This window comes from Lipomyces chichibuensis (genome assembly GCF_038497645.1).
Source record: "Lipomyces chichibuensis strain CBS 12929 unplaced genomic scaffold V1513scaffold_8, whole genome shotgun sequence".
NCBI lineage: Eukaryota > Fungi > Ascomycota > Lipomycetes > Lipomycetales > Lipomycetaceae > Lipomyces > Lipomyces chichibuensis.
The window spans coordinates 367,166-389,216 of record NW_027117460.1 but is presented as its reverse complement, the minus strand read 5'-3'; the positions used below and the strand labels follow the sequence as shown (position 1 = coordinate 389,216).

At 46.0% G+C, this 22,051-nt stretch overlaps 8 protein-coding genes across 8 annotated transcripts; 5 read left to right on the top strand and 3 right to left on the bottom strand.

Moving 5' to 3' along the window:
• The first annotated feature begins 1,491 nt into the window (after positions 1 to 1,491).
• On the top strand, positions 1,492 to 3,537 carry V1513DRAFT_441410 (uncharacterized protein). Its single transcript, XM_066897521.1, has 4 exons — positions 1,492 to 1,911; positions 2,047 to 2,105; positions 2,163 to 2,276; positions 2,327 to 3,537. Exons 1-4 carry the CDS (start codon positions 1,805 to 1,807, stop codon positions 3,367 to 3,369), a joined length of 1,323 nt encoding a protein of 440 aa, XP_066754743.1. The 5' UTR covers positions 1,492 to 1,804; the 3' UTR covers positions 3,370 to 3,537.
• Positions 3,538 to 3,677: 140 nt separating this feature from the next.
• Positions 3,678 to 7,000, top strand: V1513DRAFT_441406 (P-loop containing nucleoside triphosphate hydrolase protein). The gene is made up of 5 exons (XM_066897520.1): positions 3,678 to 4,185; positions 4,240 to 4,915; positions 4,966 to 5,198; positions 6,103 to 6,155; positions 6,213 to 7,000. Exons 1-5 carry the CDS (start codon positions 3,777 to 3,779, stop codon positions 6,507 to 6,509), a joined length of 1,668 nt encoding a protein of 555 aa, XP_066754742.1. The 5' UTR covers positions 3,678 to 3,776; the 3' UTR covers positions 6,510 to 7,000.
• On the bottom strand, positions 6,883 to 9,444 carry V1513DRAFT_412399 (uncharacterized protein). Its single transcript, XM_066895751.1, has 4 exons — positions 9,090 to 9,444; positions 8,718 to 9,013; positions 8,105 to 8,650; positions 6,883 to 8,050 (listed from the first exon to the last, which is right to left on the bottom strand). Exons 1-4 carry the CDS (start codon positions 9,315 to 9,317, stop codon positions 7,267 to 7,269), a joined length of 1,854 nt encoding a protein of 617 aa, XP_066754741.1. The 5' UTR covers positions 9,318 to 9,444; the 3' UTR covers positions 6,883 to 7,266.
• A 510-nt stretch (positions 9,445 to 9,954) lies between these two features.
• Positions 9,955 to 11,372, top strand: V1513DRAFT_441397 (pyridoxamine kinase). Its single transcript, XM_066897519.1, has 6 exons — positions 9,955 to 10,110; positions 10,172 to 10,294; positions 10,350 to 10,451; positions 10,507 to 10,616; positions 10,669 to 11,026; positions 11,090 to 11,372. The coding sequence occupies exons 2-6, from the start codon at positions 10,261 to 10,263 to the stop codon at positions 11,257 to 11,259; spliced, it is 774 nt and encodes a 257-aa protein (XP_066754740.1). The 5' UTR covers positions 9,955 to 10,110; positions 10,172 to 10,260; the 3' UTR covers positions 11,260 to 11,372.
• An 88-nt stretch (positions 11,373 to 11,460) lies between these two features.
• Positions 11,461 to 14,394, top strand: V1513DRAFT_463411 (uncharacterized protein). The gene is made up of 2 exons (XM_066899968.1): positions 11,461 to 11,863; positions 11,920 to 14,394. The coding sequence occupies exons 1-2, from the start codon at positions 11,647 to 11,649 to the stop codon at positions 14,319 to 14,321; spliced, it is 2,619 nt and encodes an 872-aa protein (XP_066754739.1). The 5' UTR covers positions 11,461 to 11,646; the 3' UTR covers positions 14,322 to 14,394.
• Positions 14,395 to 14,427: 33 nt separating this feature from the next.
• Positions 14,428 to 16,431, bottom strand: V1513DRAFT_424252 (uncharacterized protein; the record flags this gene model as incomplete). Its single annotated transcript, XM_066896075.1, has 5 exons — positions 14,428 to 15,334; positions 15,391 to 15,439; positions 15,490 to 15,667; positions 15,737 to 15,801; positions 15,855 to 16,431. 5 exons carry the CDS (start codon positions 16,429 to 16,431, stop codon positions 14,428 to 14,430), a joined length of 1,776 nt encoding a protein of 591 aa, XP_066754738.1.
• A 1,036-nt stretch (positions 16,432 to 17,467) lies between these two features.
• On the bottom strand, positions 17,468 to 18,015 carry V1513DRAFT_430588 (signal transduction histidine kinase; the record flags this gene model as incomplete). Its single annotated transcript, XM_066896351.1, has 2 exons — positions 17,468 to 17,738; positions 17,849 to 18,015. 2 exons carry the CDS (start codon positions 18,013 to 18,015, stop codon positions 17,468 to 17,470), a joined length of 438 nt encoding a protein of 145 aa, XP_066754737.1.
• Positions 18,016 to 19,032: 1,017 nt separating this feature from the next.
• Positions 19,033 to 20,679, top strand: V1513DRAFT_316458 (DHS-like NAD/FAD-binding domain-containing protein). The gene is made up of 2 exons (XM_066894670.1): positions 19,033 to 19,550; positions 19,608 to 20,679. Exons 1-2 carry the CDS (start codon positions 19,385 to 19,387, stop codon positions 20,441 to 20,443), a joined length of 1,002 nt encoding a protein of 333 aa, XP_066754736.1. The 5' UTR covers positions 19,033 to 19,384; the 3' UTR covers positions 20,444 to 20,679.
• Positions 20,680 to 22,051: the final 1,372 nt, after the last annotated feature.

Here is a 22,051-nt window from a genome sequence, read left to right as displayed (position 1 = left end):
CCCATACAAAATAAAGATTGCCATAGACAACTGATAGCCCCCTTCAATGACTGGCGTTCGCGACTTCCAGCATCCCGGGTGAGTGACACACTCGACTTGATACAGCTGAGCTCGTTTAGCTTGCTGCTTGGTTTCACGTTAACAGTGCAGGCATAATCTTACCGATGCGGCAGAGTGCATGAGATAGCAGCTTCAGCTACCCCCGAGACTGCCCGTAGATGTTACTGGAGTTCAGTTCATCTTCAGGTGATATCGCCTCCTGGGTCAGATGCGCCACTCATCATCGGCAGTCAACGTGAAAAAAAGCTCCACAATGTGGAGTCATGATCCTCTCCGGCCAATAGACTCCCGATAAACAGCAGTACCGGTTGCAATATTTGTTTATCATTCGCTCGCGATTGCTTTTCGCCACTCAGCCGGTATTCAGTCACCGGATTACTGCGAACTCGCTGGCAACCCGTGCTAAAATTGACAGATAGATTGAATTCTTGTCTCGTTGGCTGACTCGTCAAAAACGATTCAATCGTTGTCATTTGCTTCTTTATACTGACACACATTGTCATTATATATGACGAAATTTGTGCATCTGTCACAAGCCTTACTTAGTTTGCATTTCTGTCTCTGCTTGCTTCCATCTATCCTGGCCAAAGCGCCTATTGTGTCATTCCGTCCGCTTAAAGATAGCCCCTGTTCCTAAGGCCTAAGTCACTTCTCCTGTTGTCTATGTGCAAGCTTCCTGTCGTAATGCGGTGCCAATGTCTTGAACTTTTAACGTGGTCGTTTGTACGATTTTACATGTTACCACTACGAAGAATGTAATGCCAATCGCGGGTTCCTTCAGTTGCTGACGCACATCACTGCCTCGGATCAATTTGCTTTCGAGCTCCATCTATCTCAAGGCTCGTATGTCTACTCCGGCTCATCTTCGAGCTTTAGATTGTGTCAATAATGAGCCATATCTGCAACCTAGCCTCGTCTCACTTGGTGGCCAGCAAATTAGCGTCTATATTTTACTGCGGAGATATATACGGTTACTATATTTACATATCGTTGCAGCTCGCGCATTATCAGTCACAGAGCGCAACATTGTCAGGATATTTCCGTTTGATCTCAACTGCCAACGCGACCATCGCAACTAAAATGGTATCCACTGGCTTGTCTCTCCCTTCTAGCATTGTGTTGGTATCTGCTTGATGCCGGAGGGGTCATTGAGTGACGTATTAGCGAGCTGTTTTTGGTTTTGCTTGAGTGTAAAGAGATGGATGATCCTGCCAGCGAATTTGTTAATTCACTGGCTATACATGATCACTTGACGGCATTTTACGCCTACTGGATGCATTGTAATGTAATTATGCAATAGCCCTGTATCTTGCATTAATAACTTTCCGGCCATTGACTCGCTGCTTCTTAATAGTCTTTAGATCACAGGATCATAACAATAAATTAGCGTAGACCTAGGAAAGTTTATCCTTGGGATATCCAGGTACAAGATGATGATTGTCCAACGTGTGGCAATCGATGGCAACTGTATGTCTGTTGATAACGTAGCATTAACAATTCCGACTAATTTTGAGGACAAATTGCGGTTGTCAGCCGCTGAATTGCTTGGGCTGTTTGGAAACTCCCATTCTCGAAACTTTTATTGCAGAGGCTTTGAATCACGACTCACTTGACTCCCCACACTCTATTACGAACACCAGCATCGCCAGCCAATCGACCGCAGGGCTCACAGTCCAAAACCTTTTCTTCCAGCTACATTACATATTTAACCCATATCAATATCATTATTGGAAGAAAAGACAAGATGACGGCGACGATTTTACCGGATCCTAAAGTTCTGCAGATTGGGATTATTGGGATGGGCGATATGGGGCGGATGTACGCTCGACGATTGTCCGCTGCGGGTTGGAAGTATGTATATTCAATTTCTTGAATTCCTAGGTAGTTTGGCAGTACAAATTAGTAATTTTGCCGTCGTATGAAAATGGAAGGAGTCGAAGTTTAGAGGTGAAATTTGGTCCAGTCAGAAATTTAATCATGAGATAGGATCAATGCATGCGACAGACCGGAGCAGTTCGAGAAGTTAAAAAAAGAATACTCTTCGAGTAAGATTCCATTACGTTCTTGACTTGTAATATGAATTGCCAACTGACTGGTTGTAGATTCGTTAGTCAATATTCTCGAGAACGGTCACTACGTCTCACGTCTTAGCGATTACATCATTTACTCCGTCGAAGCCGAGAATATCGACAGTATTGTCGCTATGTACGGCCCTTGTAAGACACACTTTTGAAACTCTAGTAGTACCAAAGTTAACAACGTATAGCGACGAAGGTTGGTGCCATCGTGGGTGGTCAGACATCATGCAAGGCGCCCGAAATTGCTGCGTTTGAGAAGCACTTGCCTGCTGACGTTCAAATTGTGTCCTGTCACTCTCTTCATGGTCCGAACGTTGATACGCGAGGGCAGCCATTGGTCTTGATTCAGCATCGGGCATCAGACGATGCACTTGACCTCGTCCGAACAGTTCTCGCGTGCTTCAATTCGCAATTCGTCTACCTCACCGCGTCTCAGCATGACAAGATCACAGCAGACACACAAGCCGCCACTCATGCTGCATTTTTGAGTATGGGAGTTGCGTGGCATGCTAACAGTCAGTTCCCATGGGAAGTGCCGCGTTACGTCGGTGGGATCGAGAACGTCAAGATCAACATCTCCTTGCGAATTTACTCAAACAAGTGGCATGTCTACGCTGGACTGGCGATCATGAATCCAGCTGCTCAGGCACAGATCTTGCAGTACGCTAAATCAGTGACAGAGCTATTTACATTGATGGTCGAGCACAAGGCGGATGAATTCCGGGACCGTGTATATGCCGCGAAGAAGGCCGTCTTTGGAGGATTGCCGGCTAATCACGAGCTGCTTCTTTCCGACGATTTGCTTGATAAGTTCTCATTGTCAAACGTCCCATCGCAAGAGCGAACTCCCAATTCTCATCTGAGCTTGCTTGCCATGGTTGATTGCTGGTGGAAATTGGTAATTGTGCCGTACGACCATATGATCTGCAGCACTCCGCTGTTCAGAATCTGGCTAGGGGTCACCGAGTACTTATTTCAGTCACCTGGCCTGTTGGATGAGTGTATCAGTGTTGCCTTGGGGGACGATACGTTTAGGGCAGACGATTTGGAATTTACTGTGGCTGCACGGTCTTGGAGTGAAATCATCACGTTTGGGAGCTTTAAATTGTACCGTTCTCGGTTCGAGACTACGCAAAATTACTTTTCGCCACGGTTTGCAGACGCAACAACGTTGGGTAACGAGATGATCAAGACTATATTTGAAAAGACGAAGCAGCGACGGTTGCATTGAGTGCGGGGGATTCTGTCAAAATAATATGAAGTTCTTTTAGTAGTCTACTTTGAGTCGTGCGTTGTCATCGCTTGCATAACGGAAAGGGGTTTTTGGTTTTTCTCGGTATTATCCGCTGTACAACTTCACCTATGTACTATATAGTTTTATATCTGTTTATTCCCATTTCGACATTGTTGCGTAAAAGTCAGAGAAGCTGCTGCAGAAACGGCCCCTGTATCGCTGGTGGCAAGAGCCGCACGTGGCTCTATCCAATTTTCCTATTCTCTTTGTCACAGTGCAAACAAGGTTTTTGCCACTAGAAAGCTCGCTAACTAAAAATTTCTCTTCCACAATTCCTCTTTTTCCATTGCTCCCATTTCTTCATTCCCACACTCACAGTTATAGACATATACATTTGATACAATATGAGTTACGGAGGTTCTTCTTACGGTGGCTCTTACCGTTCATCTGGCGGCTACGATCGTGATCGCAATGATCGCACTGGCAACGACCGTGATCACGGTCACAGCAGGGGAGGTTACAGCTCAGGAAGCTACGGCTCTCGTGGTGGCGGCTCTTATGGTTCGCGTGGCGGTTCGTCCTATGGCGGTTCTGGAGGTGACCGCATGTCGAATCTTGGGGCGAGTTTGAAGAAGCAAGATTGGAATTTGGACTCGCTTCCCAGATTCGAGAAGAACTTTTACAAAGAGAATCCTAATGTTACTACCCGTTCCCTGCAGCATATTGAGCAGTTTCGCACCGATAAAAAGATGACTGTTAAGGGTAACGATGTTCCAAGACCTGTGGAGACTTTTGACGAAGCTGGTTTTCCTTGTAAGTTGAATGAATTAGTGTCAGCAATAGACAGCAGACTAACGGTGTTCCAAGCATACGTTATCAACGAGGTTAAGGCTCAGGGATTTAGTGCTCCTACTGCAATTCAGTCCCAGGGATGGCCTATGGCTCTTTCTGGTCGTGATTTGGTTGGAATCGCTGAGACTGGGTCCGGAAAGACGCTTTCCTACTGTCTTCCCGCCATCGTTCATATTAACGCTCAGCCCCTCCTTGCCCCTGGCGATGGTCCAATTGTCTTGGTGCTTGCTCCCACGCGTGAGCTTGCCGTTCAGATCCAGCAAGAGTGCACTAAATTCGGTAAATCTTCACGTATCCGCAATACCTGTGTTTACGGTGGTGTTCCTCGAGGCCAGCAAATCCGTGACCTCGCGCGTGGCGTCGAAATTTGCATTGCTACTCCTGGTCGCTTGATCGATATGATCGAGTCTGGCAAGACCAATCTCCGTCGTGTGACTTATCTTGTCCTTGACGAAGCCGATCGTATGTTGGATATGGGTTTCGAACCTCAGATCAGAAAGATCGTCGACCAAATCCGTCCCGATCGCCAAACTTGCATGTGGTCAGCTACCTGGCCCAAGGAAGTCCAGCGTCTCGCCAATGACTACCTTCACGATTATATTCAGGTCAACATCGGTTCGCTTGAATTGTCTGCTTCCCACAACATTACTCAGATCGTTGAGGTTGTTACGGAGATGGAGAAAAGAGATAAGTATGTTGTCGAAGGTTTTTATTGTTACTTGTTATACTGAGGTCGCCTAGATTGGTCAAACATCTCGAAAAGGCCATGGACAATCAAGATTCTAAAGTCCTTATCTTTGTTGGCACCAAGCGTGTGGCCGACGATATCACTAAATTTCTTCGTCAGGATGGCTGGCCTGCACTGGCAATCCACGGTGACAAGGCCCAGAATGAACGAGACTGGGTTTTGAACGAATTCCGAACTGGAAAGTCTCCCATCATGGTGGCGACGGACGTCGCCTCCCGTGGTATTGGTATGATATACTCTGATTTCTGTTTCTAGATACCCTTAAATCTCTGCTTTTCTCTATTCTTGTTTCTTTGTACTGTTTTAACTCTCTTTGCCATCCGGCATCGTTTGGAGCACATCGTTTGTCTGGATTCTTCGCTTAGAAGCGCGATAATATCCGACGTGACAACTGGCTTAGGAAAGTTGCTCCATTGCTGTGCTTTGGGGGATTCTTTCTGTAAATGATTTTCTGTTCAGTGTATGCATGAGATTGTTGTGCAACACTTGAACCATATTGCGTCTTGGCTTCTTTCTTTCAACCCCCGAGTCATTCACAAACCACCTGGCTTCATTTTACCGTTCAGAAGGAGAGGAGAAGGAGTTGGACATTCGTTTTCTTCGCCGAAAATGCGTTAATTTCTAAAGATACAGACTATATCTTTTCTTTTGTTCCACGGTTTTGCTAGCAGAACAAGGGATCGCATAAAAGAAAGGATTTTGTGTATTTTATTAGAAGCTTTTTCGTGAGAAGAAAAAGAGATGATAATACATTTCTAAATGTTGTCCAATTGTACGTTATAACCTTCTCAGAATGCTTTATGGCACTGATTGTTCTCACGCCAAATACGAGGCCTCTTCATAAGAACTAAGATACTCCAATCTGGAGATTTTCAGGACCCACTATGTTGCCTGACTCGGTGTAAGAAAAGGAAAGGAAACGGCATACCAATATGTGAACGTATATTTTGTATACCTACGAGAAATCATGCAATTTGCGGTTGTTTAAACGTCGCTTGACAAACCAAATGATGCGTAGTATGCGAAATGAGGGTTAGAACATGACGAAGGCATAATAATCTATGAATAGAGGATGGAGAGCGCTTGAAGTCAATTCTTTTGAGCTTTTGATAACTAATCGATGCCGATAGATGTCAAGGACATTAAGTATGTCATCAACTACGACTATCCTAACAATAGTGAAGTATGTTACTTATTTTTTCTCATTTATATGGAGTGCGATACTAATGTATGTGTTCAGGACTATGTTCACAGAATTGGCCGAACTGGCAGAGCCGGCACTACGGGTACCGCCATCACCCTCTTCACCAGCGACAACTCCAAGCAATCGCGCGACCTCTTGACAATCTTGCGAGAGGCTAAACAGTACATTGACCCCAAGCTTGAAGAAATGGGTCGGTTCTCTCGAGGTGGTGGCGGGAACAGCCGTTGGGGCGGCGCCGGCGGCGGCCGTGGTGGTGGCCGTGGGGGATGGGGCAACCGATCCGGCGGCTACTCAGGCTCGAACACCGCACAGCTCGGTTTCCGAAGATGGTGATTATATTCTCTTTACTATCGATATGACTTCGGCGATTCGCGGTGCGACGATGTTGTGTTAAGCTTTCTGAATGATGAAGTGAAGTCAGAAATGTTTACTTCTTCGGATGATTTTTTTTCATGATATTCCTCAACGTGGTTGTTGGTCTCTGTGGTAGTTGACGTCGCGGTGATCGTGTGGTATACTAAATTTTGCATCTATAGAACCACTCGACCGCAAGGAATAGTTATCGGGCTTCCACATAGATTATTTGCGAATGCGATTTCCCCTTTGCTTCATTAATTTATGAACTCGGAAGTCAGGTAAAATAAAAAATTTAAGTTAATGTTACAGTGCTATATTTCCTTTAGTTTATATAGAAATTGGTGTTCTTGTAAAAATATTGGTGTGGGTTACAAAGTCATATATGACGTTGCTACTAATAAAGTCATACTGATATTGAAATTTAATGTTCGGGCTCATGGATGCAGCCGATAATCGTAAAGTTTGCGTGAACTGTGATTATCACTTATAACTACAACAAACAACCCATCTATTCTTTGAATCTAAACCAACACGAAAGACCATAATATCCTGTAACAACGGAAATCGTTTATATCATGCGCCGAACTTATCACGGAACAAAATATATGCAAATTCAAGAATGATATAGAGACCGAACAGTCATGTCTCAATCAATTTTTAAGGTTCCATTCATTTTGCTGCTCACCACACTTCGTACTACTTTGAATAACCAATCTTGAAGTGGGCGCAGCGTTTAGAAACCGTCCGTGCCATTAAATCCAGTAAATCCGCACAGCAAGAAGATCTTTAAGTACGGCTTCTTGGAAATCGAGTTGGTCCAATTCCACGCACTGGTCAGTCGTCCATCAATGCATGACCCGGCCTCCTGAAAATTGTCCGCGCCTGATCCATCAAACGCATGCTTGAAAAAATCACACAGAATGGTCTTTTTGAGGTCCTCGACGCTCCCAAACTGACTTCGGATCCAATCATACACGAACGGGTCACGAGCCACGACGTCGATATTGCTAATGACTGATTCTAGTGGGTTCAGGATTTGTGGGACTTGTAGATACTTGTCGAGAAAAAACCACGCATTTGGCACGCTTCTGTCACCAAGGTGCACGGCTGAGGAGCCGATCCATGATTTAGCACGTTTCTGTGCATTTGAGATGACGCCCTGCATAGCACGGGACACGGCAGGGCAGGATTGCACGCGGTTGAGACCTTGACCATTGTCGAGCAGACGGTACCTGGCGTGAGTGGAGAGCAAATCCTGATCTGCTAGGCTCCATAGCATGAACATATCATTCATGATAATGGACCATAGAGTGAGTGATTGGTTGACGTAGTAGTACTGTTTTTCGTGGTTATGTGAAAGCCTCGCTCCAGCTCTGCCAGAAGAAATAGCAAGCGTGTATTCGGATTCAATATTTTCTGGATGGAAATATTGCTGAAGATATTTCTGCATCTTCTCAACTGGATTCTTATTTGATCGCAGATAGGAGTGGTTATCGCCAATGGAGTACAGACATTGCCTGGTATTCGTAAATGACTAAATTGCATGAGGTATAGAGATGACATAAACGTACCGGATCTCATCCTGCGAAATGATGCCAGATTTATAGTACCTCCGAGCAAGCGTCTCAATAGCCTGTTCCTTCTGCTTAATTTCCGCCTGAATCTGTGAGCGTTTCTTGTGCTCGGGATAGATTTCCGCCGTAGCTTGCACTACCAGGTTATCCTCCAACAATGCCAAACAATCTTTGGACTCCAAAAACGAATGCACGGTCAATATTGGCATGTAGAGGTCAAACTCCATCACCTGTTGGATCTCAGGCAGTCGCGAATCCATGACCATGTACATTAATTTTCCGAAACTGTCGCGCATTTTCTCAGGGTTCATAATCTTGTATCGTCGACCAATCTCGAAAATCTTCTTGAACCATTTTGCATTCCGTGCAAAGTCCTTATCCTCGAACATCTCTTGGCCAAGCTTCATGTCAGTTGCAACGACTAGACCTGCAAGGATCGAGCAGATTTCTTGCAGTTGGCCGATGATGCGCTTGGCTTTTGACGAGTAGGCGAGCACGTCGACTTTGTCGGTGTATTCTGAAACGTTCAATGCGGCTTCCAACCTGCGGATTATTGAGTCAGTATATTCATCAAGTACATGCATCTGACGTTGAGGAAGTCTAAGCTCACAATCTGAGAAGTTTCCGCTCTCCCCGAGTCAAACGGATCGGAATGTACTTCGTCCGTTGCATCAACCAGGACCCAAAAGATGCCGATCCCTGTGATACAATAATGATAGGTTCCGCGAACATTGACAAGGTTGTGTTAGGAGTCATAGTACCACTAGCAGGTTCAGATTGCTCGTCGATATCCATGTTGTTAACTGACACGGTGTCAGGCACGTCCGAACTCGATTGGACTTCTCCATCCTCAGTCGTTTCCGGAGTCTCGTAGGCAAACTTCTTAATAGCATGGCCTTTTCGTTTCTAAATATCACTCAATAAGCATTCACACATGATATCCGCGAAAGCCAACGCGACAAGGCTATTAGAAAGTACGTACTCCAGTGCGATGCAAATACCCAAAACATACGTTGCAAAACTGCTCGTCGCAGGCCGTGCAGTACAACTCTGCAGGCTGGTCACCACACTCAATGCACAGCTTGTCGTCAACGGTCATTTCTTCCTCCTGTTCGTTATCATTTTCTGGGTTCTCCGCTAACAGTTGCTCTTCCTGCTGCGCGAGCAGTTCAGGATCCGCCACGAGAACCTGACCGAGTTCTAACTTCATCTCTGTGCCACTGATATTCTGGCCCGTTAGCTTCTTCGATTCGGCGGATATCTAAGACCTGTCCTGATAAGCCTGAGATTTTGCTGATGTTGGTGAACAGAACTATTCGTACTCCGTTTTATAGAAATTTAATACTAACAAAGATTGAGACTCTGTAATTTTGTTTGCCTCGACATTTTGTTAGTTCGGTTTAGGGTTTCTGCATTGAACGGTATTCCTGGTACCAAGAAGAGACTACAGACGCGGTAGTGCATTTCACTTCGCCGAGAAAGAGACATATGCCTCATTATTGGGATGTCGTTAAGTTTGATGTCGTCGTATAATGCTGGAAGTCAATTGTACGAATATTAATTATTTATTTGCAATTTTGGGACTTCAGAATTGTTTTATACCATATCCCATTAATTTATTTCGTGGCATGTAAGTTACCAAATGCACAGCAGCAGAATCAAACCATCATATGCAAGAAATTGATCAACACCGTTTGATATAGACAGGAATTGATATGGCTCATTTCGCTATTGTAAGAGTGTTGCACTTTTGCAGGTAATGATTGTCTAAGCTATTTGCTTGTCAATGCCGATGTCAGTGTCAAAATATCTGGTCCATCTCTGCGGCTCAGACTCATCCGCCAACCAAAAATCTGACTCCTACGGGGACTGATACAATACCACATTTGATTGCTACATCGATCGACAATTCAACTGAGGGCATTGCAGTTGAAATCTTTTGATTCGCATTTTATCTTGAGAAATGTCAGGACTAACGCTCCCGCGAGTTCTGAGCATTGCAGGTATTGATCCAATTCATCTTGTGCTCATCTCCGTCCAGCGCTCCTAATAAGCCAAATAAAGTCTAACAGTTCCTACTAGGGTCCGATTCATCGGGCGGAGCCGGTATAGAGGCCGATATAAAGACAATTACGGTACATGGGTGCTATGGGATGACTTGCATTACGGCTCTGACGGCGCAGAATAGTACGGTTCGATATCTTTTCGCGAGAGTAACAATGATTCTAACTATGTACACTAGCTACTGGCGTCAAAGCCATATTTCCCGTCTCCGACATGGGATTCATTGAGACAGCCCTGGATGCGGTGTTTACCGACGTCGGGGTTGATGCGATAAAGACTGGTAGGCTCACTCCGGTCTTTGACGTGTCGACGAATGGCTATTAATTTGGTGATAGGAATGCTTGCAAGCGAAAATACTATTAAAACCGTGGCAAAGTGCCTGCGAAAATATGGAGCAGAACAAATAGTGGTTGATCCAGTCATGATCAGCACGTCCGGCTCACAAGTGCGTATCGGTTCTTTCTCTCATATAAGTACAACTCTAATAATATTTTCAGTTACTGCCAGACTCCGCAGTATCAGCGTACCTAAGCGACCTCTTCCCAATCGCATGTATAATAACGCCTAATATGCAGGAAGCTAAATTTCTTCACAAAGTCGCTACCGGGACAGATTTCTCGGTAGAATCGTTAGAGGACGCCAAAGAACTGGCAAAGGAACTATTCAAACTCGGACCGAAATATGTGTTACTAAAAGGTGGTCATTTGCCTTTATCAGCTAACTACACAAGCGTGACGGAGAGTTCGCCAAGCCAGATTGTGGCCGATATTTTGTACGACGGGAAAGAATACTATATCTTTGAAAGCAAGTTTATCATCACCAAGAATACTCACGGCACTGGGTGTACATTGGCATGTAAGTTAACTCATAGCTATCGCTGTACGGTCTTGTTGATGGGGGTACTAATTTACAATTTAGCGTCGATTGCGTCCAATCTGGCGAAGGGCTTACCAGTACCTGGGGCTATTAAAAAGTCGATAGATTACGTTCACGACGCTATCGCCGATGATTTAGACCTTGGAAAGGGCAACGGACCAATAAATCATCTGCATAGGACCTATATCGAACCTTTGAGAAAGCGACAATGAGGGCCGTTATCTAAACCGCAATGGCAGTTTATGTGAAACTTGCAGTTGGATAGTGTATATAGCACAAAAATAATGTATAATTTATGGTTAAATAAAATGTTGTTGTAATCCAATGAGTACTCATTTAGGTCAGGGGTAAGTTGTAACTTTAGCTGCCGGCGCTCTACGCCGGTACGCTGTCTATAGAAAAGTTTGCGTTGGCGAAGGGCGAAACTTGCAGGCCGATGGCGACCCCTGATATGCTCAGCATCCGAATCCCATTAAACAACGGCATATCTTCGTCTAGTATATTAAGCATATAGCAGGGAATTGTCATAGCGCACGCTCTCAAGGTTTGGAGTGTCTAGCCGTATACTGCAATTGTTTGGGTTAATTGAGGTTGGTATCATGTTACATAGCAGCAGCAGTGCAATCCGCCGGCAACTCACGAGGACGAGCACGACGACTATCAGGCCATTAACAAAATCGAGCAATGCAGTCTGGGCTTCTTTCAACAACACGCGACATTTGCGGCTATTATGTTTAGAGAACCAAGAGTCTCGAGGTGGATTTGGGTCAGCGGTTGTGAAGAGTCTCGCCGAGAGCAAAAGGGCATTCACAAATGGTAATACACTCTTTTTCGTTCCAGTTCATGACTTTCGACTAACGCCATGGAAAAAGCCGCACATATTGAGAGGGAGGATGTTCAGCTCGAGTCCAAGGAGACCGAAAATCCTAATGCATCTGACATGATCATCGACGTTCAAAACGCCATCATTATCCGCGAGGAAAATGCGGACGTCTCTGCTAGTGGAGCTGCAGCGGGCATAAATACTTCCGACGACAACCTAGAGAATACCATCCACTCCGACGCAACTGCCGAATTCCACCTCGACCCGGAGGCCAAGCGATACGAAGCTACCGAGGACAACAGTACGATTGATGGCTTGGAATACCATTTACATGACGGGGAATTCCAAATTGAAGAACAGCCGGAAAGCAGCGTTATTTTCGACAGCGTGCCATGGTACTTGCGTGAGGCTAATGCACATTCTTCGGTCTCCAACGTTGCGCTACTGCCTGACATCCCAGAAGATGCCCCAAAGGAAGTCACCGAGATACTCAATTTTTTGGCGACGGACCTGGGATTGACGGAGCTAAGCCTAGTCGATCTACGGAATCGGAATACCACATTCGGCCCCAGTGCGATTATGATAGTGGGGACAGCTCGAAGCGACCGTCATTTGATCCGCGGGTCCGAGGAACTTCGTGTTCACCTGAAGAAAACATACCGTGCTAAGTCGCGTATTGAAGGTCTTGTGAGCAAGGACAAATTAAAAATTCAGGAACGCCGGATCAAGAAGAAGATCTCCAAGTATACAGGCGATGTTTCAGCTTATGAAAACGATCTCCGAAGTAATGGCAAGAATTCATGGGTATTTTTCGATTCTCGGGTAAAGGGTATTCATATACACATTATCACTAGCGAAAAGAGATGGCAACTGGATCTTGAGGGATTATGGTTACACGAGATGCCAAAGTTGGACGAACAACTAACGCGTTTCACGGCGTCAGATTTATTGCGAGACCGCACGAGCACCAAAAGGAAGGGCAAATCGGAGGCGAAAAGGTATGCGCATATGGGAGGCAAGCCAAGGATTTTCAATGATCCCTTATCGAGAGAGACACCAGAGTTTAGGATTTTTAGCCAAGACCACAGGCCGCACCAACCCTCTACCAATAACGGGTCGACGCCATACTCACCTGCGTTTGTGAGACGCAGTATGCACACGGTGTCTGTTATTTATAACGCGATTCCGAATGATGCATCTGGCACAGATACAGTACATGTCGATTCCACTAAGCAGGTCATCTTACCGCGACATGGCTTGCACGCGGCCCTGAGCGAAACGGAAATAGCTCAGAAAATTGAAGAGCTGACAAAAGCCGGCTTATCATTGCAATGCCAAATTGAACTCGAAGAAATTTTGACGGATTTGTGCCGCGCAGGGCAAGCCTCAACTTTACGCAACATTGCTTCATTAATTCCCGAAGCATTCACATGCTTAGACACCGAGGACGATATACAGAGTTTGCAAATTGCAGCGCTCACGAACTTTCTCATTCTCGAAAGCCACATTAAAACGAATTTAAGTGACGAACTACGGCCTATTCTAAGAGATTTCGATGACATACTGTCTTGGAATTCAGCGGCAGCAATCCATTGGCGACGACGACTAGAGTTTTTGCAGGTAGCCCATTCGTTGAATTACAACGAAGTTCCGGTGAGATTGCTTACGGACAGCTTGATGGAGCAGTTCGGGCACGGGGTTCCTATCCGGCAAGACGATTTCATGCTCGCCCTCACAACTATTGCGTTATCGAAGCAGTTCATTCCAGTAGAGAAGCAGCGTGCGAAGATTCAGGAGGCTGTAGTATGGGAGCGGGTTACTAATAAAAGATTTGCAGAGATATGTTATCTGCTACGGACCTGTGCTAGGCTAGCGAGATTAGAGATTTTTAATAACCCGGCCCTGTTCACTGTGCTGTACCGCGCTTGTATTCAGTTTAGTTATGACTACAACGTGCTGTCGCGGTATCCGCATCCTTCTGGCATGGGTCGCTGGGATAAGAGCGCCGACGTCATTCCAGTGGATCCTCGAGCGGGTATGATGGACAAGATCATGGTCAAGCATGGAATCGAGGCTACGCCGACATACATCTTAATGTCTCTCACTTCCTTAGCACACGCACAAAGATTCGATCTATTTTGGAAAAAATGGAAGGATTTGTATGTATATGGTGTCAAGCGAGACGTGTGGATGTGGTCTACAGTGGCGGTTTTGGTATCGCGATCTGGAAACGTGAATGCGATGGAGCATTTCTTGGCTTCTCAGTGGCCGATGATGATTGCCGAGTTTGAAGCGGATAGGACAGACGAATCACTTCCTGAGGAAATGCTTGATGCAGTGAATATCTGCTTGGATTTGGTGGATCCGAATGGTGTCATGTATAGAGATATCGCAGAGCTATGTAAGAGACCGGAAGCTGCTCAGGAAGTAGCGGAAAGTACAGAATTGTAAATATGTTGAGTAGATTTAATATTTAATGTCAATCCCAAAATGCCATAACTCCAGATCTATAATGAATTTGTCCAAAATACTGCTCTCACTGTAAATTTGAATGCAGTCAGCTGGACTGTCCAACGTCATTGCTGAGTCCTTCATCCAATTTAGTACCCAAATCGAGATCCGGTAGGAATTTCGTGCCTCGCAACTTCTCTGGAAAATACTCTTGCTGAACTTGTCCGTTCTCATAGTCGGGGTTATATTTATAATCCTTGCCGTAGCCAATCTCTTTCATCAGCCTTGTCGGTGCGTTCCGTAAATGTATCGGGATGGGGGCAGAACTGAATTCCGGATCGTTGTGCACTTTATCTTTCGCGGCATTGTATGCCCTATAAACCTTGACAGATTTCTTCGCCAATGCGAGTTTGACGGCGCAATGAGCCAACGCCATGTCGCATTCCGGCATGCCAACCTTTTCGGCAGCAGTATAGGCGGCGACGGCAATCGGAAGACACGAGTCATCCGCCAATCCGACGTCCTCACTCGCGATGCGGATCATCCTGCGTGCAACATATAATGGCGATTCACCTGATTCCAACATTCTTGCTAAATAGAGGAGAGTGGCATCCGGATCGGATCCTCGTACTGACTTGTGAAACGCGGATATAGTATCATAGTGTGCATCGCCTAGACGGTCGTAGAGTAAGTGCGTCCGTTGGAGGTCTGCTTTGACTCGGTCCAATGCTATGGGAGATGATGATGATGATGAGCGTGACCTTGAGTTGAGCAGGATTTCCAGAAGATTAATAACCGTGCGGCCGTCGCCGTCTGCCAGACCCGCGAGGTATCGGAGCGCGTCTTCGGTGAACACGCCGGTCTCGGAAGATCTAATATCCGATGCGTGTTCTGATGCCAATGATAATGATAGACGACTGATGATAGTGTATAATTCGTCTTGAGAAAGCTTTTGCAATATAAAAACACGACAGCGGGAAATCAATGCCGAATTCACTTTGAACGACGGATTTCTACGTACATTTAGTCAGTTATTTGTAGCAGATCATAAATGCGGTTGGGAGCTGACTCAGTAGTAGCGCCAATAAGCACTATGTCACCTCGCTCAATATAAGGTACTATGTACGAGGTCAGTATGAGATGTATGGCTCGACTAAGGAGTACTTACGGAATACATCTTGTTGGGCTTTGTTAAACCTGTGCACCTCGTCTAAAAATAAATACGTCCTCCGACCGGTAAGGCGCAACTCATTTCGCGCCTCATCGAACACTTTTTTGCAGTCAGCTATACTTGCGGAAGTCGCTGACAATTCCACGAAACGAGACTTGGTGGAACGCGCAATAATCTAAATCGGCAAAAGTTAGCTCGCTTCTGCCGTAGTAACGCTTTCTGGAGAGTTTGGTTAGACACATACTCTTGCTAATGTAGTCTTGCCCACTCCAGATGGTCCCCAGAAAATTAATGACGGACATGAATCGCCTAGCGTTTGTCAGATCCACCATATAATGACCGCCCGTATCAAGGTGACCTACTCTCGATAAACCTTCGCAGGATGCCGTTCTCTTTCCCCACTAAATTCTCTTGTCCCACAAACTCGTCTAAATTCTTCGGTCTAGCACGTTCAGCCAAAGGTTGCACGTCCTTCGCACTCTTCATTCCATTTGACTTTCCATTTATTATATTTGTCGTAGTCGAGTGTTGGAACTTTGGCTGCTCCTCTATGCGCCTCCTTATGTTTCGATCATCCTCAGGTGTAACAGCGACATCTGTCACACCAAGTAGTTCCTCGCCAGTAGAGCTCGTTCTCTTCGCTACACTGGCACGACTAAATATCGGCGCCACAGGCCCTTGATTCTTTGCCGGCGGCTCTGCGACCTTCCGTCGAGACGTCGGCGGCGGACTTGAGCATTTTTCATACGATTCTTGCGATTGTTGAGATAGATCTATGATCGAGCGCGAGACCGGGGTAGCTGGTATTGTAGGAGGAGACGGTGCCCATAAACAGGTGGTATCGAGATGCTTATTCATGTCCAGAAGTGGGATGTGCTTATTGCAAGCCGGGCAGTCGACAACTTGATTGCCGCCGGTTTGCATCTCGTTCGAGCCCATTACTTCTCCAGAATTAATTACTCGGCGACAGTCGTAACTTTTGAAAACAATTACTCACAAACGATTCGGGTTTATCCAAACAATAGAATGGAACTCGCTGCTTCAGTCGCGTCAGTCACGTTCACACATTCACGCGTCGCGCTTGTAGCTCACTAGAAGTGGAACCCTAAGACGTCATATTTGGTGCAGAGCTAGGGAAAGGGGGCCCGCTTGGTTCAAAAAATGACGTAGAGCGACACCAAAACTCCGTGTCGATTGTTGTCGGACGCAAAGAAACGGTAATTGTTTATTCTTATTGAGTTAGTTAAATGACGCACCGGCAACTTGTAGCTACTTTTCTTTATGCTTCACAGCGCAAACTATAAAATTGCACTAAAATTTATCGATTGTTAATTCTGAGAGTTATAACACAGAGAGTCAGGACCTTACGAAATATAGAGTCCGTATCTCCTTCTGGTCATTTAACATCGCCCATTCAACTGGTTACACCCAGTTCCCATGGAGATGTCCTCGCTATTTGATGTCGCTGCTATTTAAATGGAGTACTGTTCCGTCTTATGAATGTTGCTTCGACAGTGGGACAACAATAAATCCACGGCTAGCTCTCTGTACCGAATGCCGATTAAGAGACTCAAAGATAAATAGATGTATCAAACGTGTACTTTCGGCAGCAGTCTCTGGAACAACACAAGCACACCTATATTCACTGATCGTGAGAAGACAATACAGGAAAACAAATTTGAGACACGAAAAAAAAAACCGACGAGAACAGTCTGATACAAAAATCTACTAAATACATTAAAATCAAAATAATCCCAGAAATGATACCGCACCGCATCCAACGCTAAATGCTCAAGCTATTCGATATTGTTATTCCTAGAGAAACAGAAAAGTGCAAAACCACTCTTAAGGCAATGAACATGATCATCTCTGTCCATTAATCTTTTCAACACCATGTTAGCATAGCTAACCCGCCGATATAATCATTGTCATAGATATTTATTCGTTGCGTCTTGTCATAAAATAAAATACTGTCTTAATTAGATCCAGATTCTTCACTATCGTAATATTTCCGTAAAAATGACTCGCTCTCGGCGTATTCTTGCCGCACTGACTCAAGAATAATCTGGATTTCCTTGAGACAGAGTTCTGGGTCATTCAATTCCGTCGTACCAGTCTCATCTTTCTTAGCTCCCAGGTGTTGTATCTTCTCGCACGAGTTCTTGACCTTGGTGAGACCTAAGGCAGCGGAAGATCCTTTCAGGAAATGTCCGAGTGATGACAGCTGATCCAAGTCGCCATTGGTTCTGCAAACAAGCTCATGTTAGCATATATCAGAGATCGGTGGCCACGCGGCAATTTTCCAGCAAACATAAGCCACCAAAACAAATAAGTCATGGAAGAGGAAAAGACTCACAAGGCTGTGTCCATTTGTGTGAAAGTATTCTCCGCCTGCTCGAAAAAGTTCCAGACAATACTCCGACTGAACTCTCTGTCATCCTCGTCGTCGTCCATCTCTAGTATCTGGCCGAAGGTGTTCCAGTCGATGACGTCGGCTACGGTCTCGGGGTCTAGGTTCGCCATGGTGCAGAGCTAAGTGTTTGTGAGGCGGCACAGAGTGCGAGCGTGACACGGGGTACGAGAGGTTGAGAAAAATATGAGTGGTGGTAGGGAATTGAAGGACGCTACTGGATCGAGGAATATGTCAGTAAGTGCATGCACGAACAGGGACAACCACCAGTTATTCGCAACGTGCGGTTGACACAGCGGACACGTGTACAGAACGGAGGTCAATTGGAGCAGAAAACGGAAACACACCTGATGGGGAGAAGAGCAGGCAGGAAGACTACGTTCGAGCCAGATAGACAACTATAAAAATTCCGGGATTCGTGAAGCAGCAGGCACTAATGTGTAGTGAGGACAAGAGGCGTCAAGCTGCGAGTGACGAGCAGAAGAGATAGGCAAGCGGGGGTCGTGTGAGAGAAGCAAAGTAGTGATTTCAAACGACACGATAGCGTAGACGAACAGGATGGAGAAGGTGAGCAGTGGAAAGCCTGAAGGGCCCCCTAAGGCTTTCAATTTCGGGTGGCCGCTAACAGGCTTTCATTTCTAACTGTGGTGTCGACGCTGCCCCGTCGATACTCGACGTTTGTGTCGCCATGTCGGCCGACGTCATGTCCGAAAAAAGAGCCCGCTCGAGCCCCACCAGCGCCCACCAGCGCAACATATCAGAGCATTTGTGCCGCATCTGTCGCGCTTCCACCTAACCACAGGATTGCTCAAGAATGGAAAGGAATGGAACAATAGGCCTACTCTGACTAAGCCCCCACACAAATATGCGTCAGCATGTAACCCGATCTGACGCCTGCCCCAATTTCTAGCACGAGGACGTACAAGCCCTTCTGAGCTGCGACCAGGTCGTTCGCCCCCCCCTTGAGCCAGTATCCCATCAACAATAGTATGGCCGTTTCTCGCCTAGCTATGACCACTCCCGGGACGTGCTGCAGTGATGCCAGGGCCGCCTTGGCAGGCAGGGTCTAACACTATAACAGTTAGCGCGGCCTCGTGACGATTGCGCAGTCTCTCTCTCTCCTACAGTTTGCCCTTTGTATCATACCAGACTCTTGTGGTCCCCGCGGTGTGGATAAGCCGTGGGACGCAGGGAAATGGTTAGAGTACAACCCCCTGCACAAGGACCAAACTTCCTATCATAAAAGCGATGAAAAGTCCAGTAACTTATTTAGATTTCGTATTTACTCTATAAAGACTAGTGGATACAGTCCCCATCAATTAACAAAATAAACCCAAATATTACGTCGGCTGGCTATTCGACACACGTCAGACAAACAACTGGACAACCAGAGATGCCCAAAGAATAATACACGACGATCTACTTGAATCTGGAAAATATCCAGTATTTTGATCGGGGATCATACCCACTGTCAGCTATCCGATGACTGTTGACCATCCGGTATCACGATCGGCACTGCCTTACGGGTTCGATTGTCCCATTGTTCCCACACCATCTACACAGCTAGAGACATTGACGCCTTCAGTTGCTGCAAATCTCGCGTCATTTCAGGCGTACCTCCGATCCTCGAAGCGCATACTTGCTTTAGGTTGGTAAATTTCTCTCAATACTGGAATCCTCATTTCGGCTAATATGTATCATTCAGTTGGAGCCGGCTTATCGGCATCGTCCGGCCTGCCAACTTTTCGCGGCGCTGGTGGATTATGGAGGAATCACGATGCTATGGAATTAGCAACGCCGGAAGCATTCAGCAATGATCCATCGCTAGTATGGCAGTTCTACTCCGCTAGACGAGCGGCCGCGCTCCGCGCAATGCCAAACAAAGCGCACTATGCTCTTGCAGAGCTCGCCAAGCGTATGCCTGAGTTTCTTACTCTCACACAGAACGTCGACGGCCTGTCGACGCGCGCGAATCATCCGCCGGATCAGCTATTACATTTGCATGGCAGCCTGTTCTCGCTCAAATGCACATCTTTTTATTGCGATTTCCAAGAAGATAATCATTTCATGCATCCACTCACTCCGGAACTCGCAATCGCATCGGAAATATCGACGCCCTATACACATATACCGCAATCGGGTCTGCCTCGTTGCCCGAAATGTCATACCGGACTCCTTCGACCCGGTGTCGTGTGGTTCGGTGAGCCGCTGCCATGGCGAGTCGTCAAGGCTGCAGATGATTTCATATCGGCCGGTAAAGTCGATTTGATTTTGGTGATAGGCACAAGCGGAACTGTATACCCTGCTGCGGGATATGTCGACCGCATTCGTATGCAGGGCGGCAAAGTAGCTGTATTCAACATCGACATTGACGACAGTGAAAGCGACGATGACATCTCTGAGATGGAGTCTGAACGCTCCTATGCAAATCGAACAAAATGGACATTTGAAGGGGACGCCGCGGAGTGGGTTCCTGTGGCCTTAGAACCGATTATCGGACAAATCGAGGTTCAGGAGGGGAATAGCGGAAATCTGGTGTAGGCAGGTCAGATGATTAATAGGCGTATGACCAGGTCTGATTCTAGTGTAAATATTGTGTATATAATGCGATTCAGGCGTTCAGGTCGTATATGGTCTATGCATTTAATCGCGTGCTGGTACAATAATCTGGAGACTGTAACTTCGACCGGTCTCGGATACGACATCCCAAATGCGTATCTCGTTCCAATATATAGCTTGGTTCAACTACAGATATTTCGGACTAAGCAAGTTTTATTTGCACAAAGTAAGTACAAGACTATCCTCGATTCTGTCTGTGGCAGAAGTTTGTCAAGCTGCGATTGGCAACCCCGATCCCGCAACAGCCTATGGGTGCTGCTGAGGGAGATTCTAGCGTATGGCTTGTAGAATCAGCTTACCAGAATTATTATCCTCTCTTAATTCCTCGAAGGTCAGGTTGCCTTTTACTCGACGATCCAGGACAAGTGCAGTATAGTACATATCAGATTCGTCCATGAAACCATATTACTTGTTGTACTTGTTTATTCTTTCCTTAACCGCAAGTCCAGTGTCAAGGTCGAGACATACAAAGCCATTCTTAGATTCAGAGGAAATCGTACAGTTCATAGTATGGCAGGACGGCGAGGCTGATCTGTGGCTTTGTTTTCGAAATAAACAAAGTCAGTTTGTTGAATTTCGAGAGCACTTCATGGATTTGCGTGAGCCGTAGCCAATCTTTGAGCAGTAAATGTTGGTAGGCAGTCTGTAGCTCTAAGAACTAGCTTATTTGTTGCCTTGCATACAAGTCATAGTTGAGCATACGGAACACTGAATTCCGAGTGGTCGTTTTCTTACAGACTTCATTCCACTTCTACTTACGTTGTGGCGTTCGATCAATCCAAATAGCTAAGATGCGGAGTCTTGCCATCGGAGTCTGAGTTCCAATAGGCATGGGCATGGGATCATAGTACTGCAGACGTCGTGCTCAAAAAAAAAAACCAATTCGTGTTCTGGGTATCATAAACATTTAATTATCGGCGACGATAATCGCACCGTCACGGTTATTAACGATATCTAACGTCTGGGATACGATAGAACGATAATTATTGGCCGACCTTAAGTTCGACGACGCCGATTGCCGGCCCAAACCTTGCCGATATCGTATCGCCAACAGCCCTAGTCGTACGATGTAGGCACACGTTGTTTACGTATTGCCACATTTCATCAACTCATCGCATTGAGCAAGTTTGTTGGGCAAGATTTCTGTGAACTATTATAGAAAAGGTCCGTGAGAAAACTGCTGTAAGGCTAGGGTTGTAGTGCGTAAAAGTAATCATAGTGATAAGAAGTCCGCACAAGCCAAGGGCCGAGGCAACTGTTCAGCGGAGGACAGCTGATTTGTCCATGTCGCGGCGATGGTGTAATATTCTTGTTAGGTCACCCTGGTTTCTGCGATGGCTGTCAGTATAACCCAGGCTGTATCTGGTCAACAAGGGCTGCTCGAAGGACACGAATTCATGATAGAGTGATTCGAGGTTTCGCGAGAATAGCGACCTCGAAAAGCAAAGCGATCTCTGGTTACTGTCGTCCTCATATTGATTTGGATTAGATCCTCGACTTAGGCCGAGTACAGTTAATGGCCGATGGGAC

Coding starts and splice junctions, on each gene's coding strand:
- V1513DRAFT_412399 (XM_066895751.1), bottom strand. CDS start 9,317: ATGAAGTTAGAACTCGGTCAGGTTCTCGTGGCGGATCCTGAACTGCTC. Junction 8,651..8,717: donor GAGCGGAAACTTCTCAGATT/GTGAGCTTAGAC, acceptor AATAATCCGCAG/GTTGGAAGCCGCATTGAACG. Junction 8,051..8,104: donor ATTTCGCAGGATGAGATCCG/GTACGTTTATGT, acceptor TACGAATACCAG/GCAATGTCTGTACTCCATTG.
- V1513DRAFT_441397 (XM_066897519.1), top strand. CDS start 10,261: ATGACTTGCATTACGGCTCTGACGGCGCAGAATA. Junction 10,452..10,506: donor GGTTGATGCGATAAAGACTG/GTAGGCTCACTC, acceptor ATTTGGTGATAG/GAATGCTTGCAAGCGAAAAT. Junction 10,617..10,668: donor TCAGCACGTCCGGCTCACAA/GTGCGTATCGGT, acceptor TAATATTTTCAG/TTACTGCCAGACTCCGCAGT.
- V1513DRAFT_316458 (XM_066894670.1), top strand. CDS start 19,385: ATGACTGTTGACCATCCGGTATCACGATCGGCACTGCCTTACGGGTTC. Junction 19,551..19,607: donor GAAGCGCATACTTGCTTTAG/GTTGGTAAATTT, acceptor TGTATCATTCAG/TTGGAGCCGGCTTATCGGCA.
- V1513DRAFT_441410 (XM_066897521.1), top strand. CDS start 1,805: ATGACGGCGACGATTTTACCGGATCCTAAAGTTCTGCAGATTGGGATT. Junction 1,912..2,046: donor TTGTCCGCTGCGGGTTGGAA/GTATGTATATTC, acceptor ATCATGAGATAG/GATCAATGCATGCGACAGAC. Junction 2,106..2,162: donor AAAAAAAGAATACTCTTCGA/GTAAGATTCCAT, acceptor GACTGGTTGTAG/ATTCGTTAGTCAATATTCTC.
- V1513DRAFT_441406 (XM_066897520.1), top strand. CDS start 3,777: ATGAGTTACGGAGGTTCTTCTTACGGTGGCTCTTACCGTTCATCTGGC. Junction 4,186..4,239: donor TGACGAAGCTGGTTTTCCTT/GTAAGTTGAATG, acceptor CGGTGTTCCAAG/CATACGTTATCAACGAGGTT. Junction 6,156..6,212: donor ACTATCCTAACAATAGTGAA/GTATGTTACTTA, acceptor GTATGTGTTCAG/GACTATGTTCACAGAATTGG.
- V1513DRAFT_463411 (XM_066899968.1), top strand. CDS start 11,647: ATGTTACATAGCAGCAGCAGTGCAATCCGCCGGCAACTCACGAGGACG. Junction 11,864..11,919: donor CAAAAGGGCATTCACAAATG/GTAATACACTCT, acceptor CCATGGAAAAAG/CCGCACATATTGAGAGGGAG.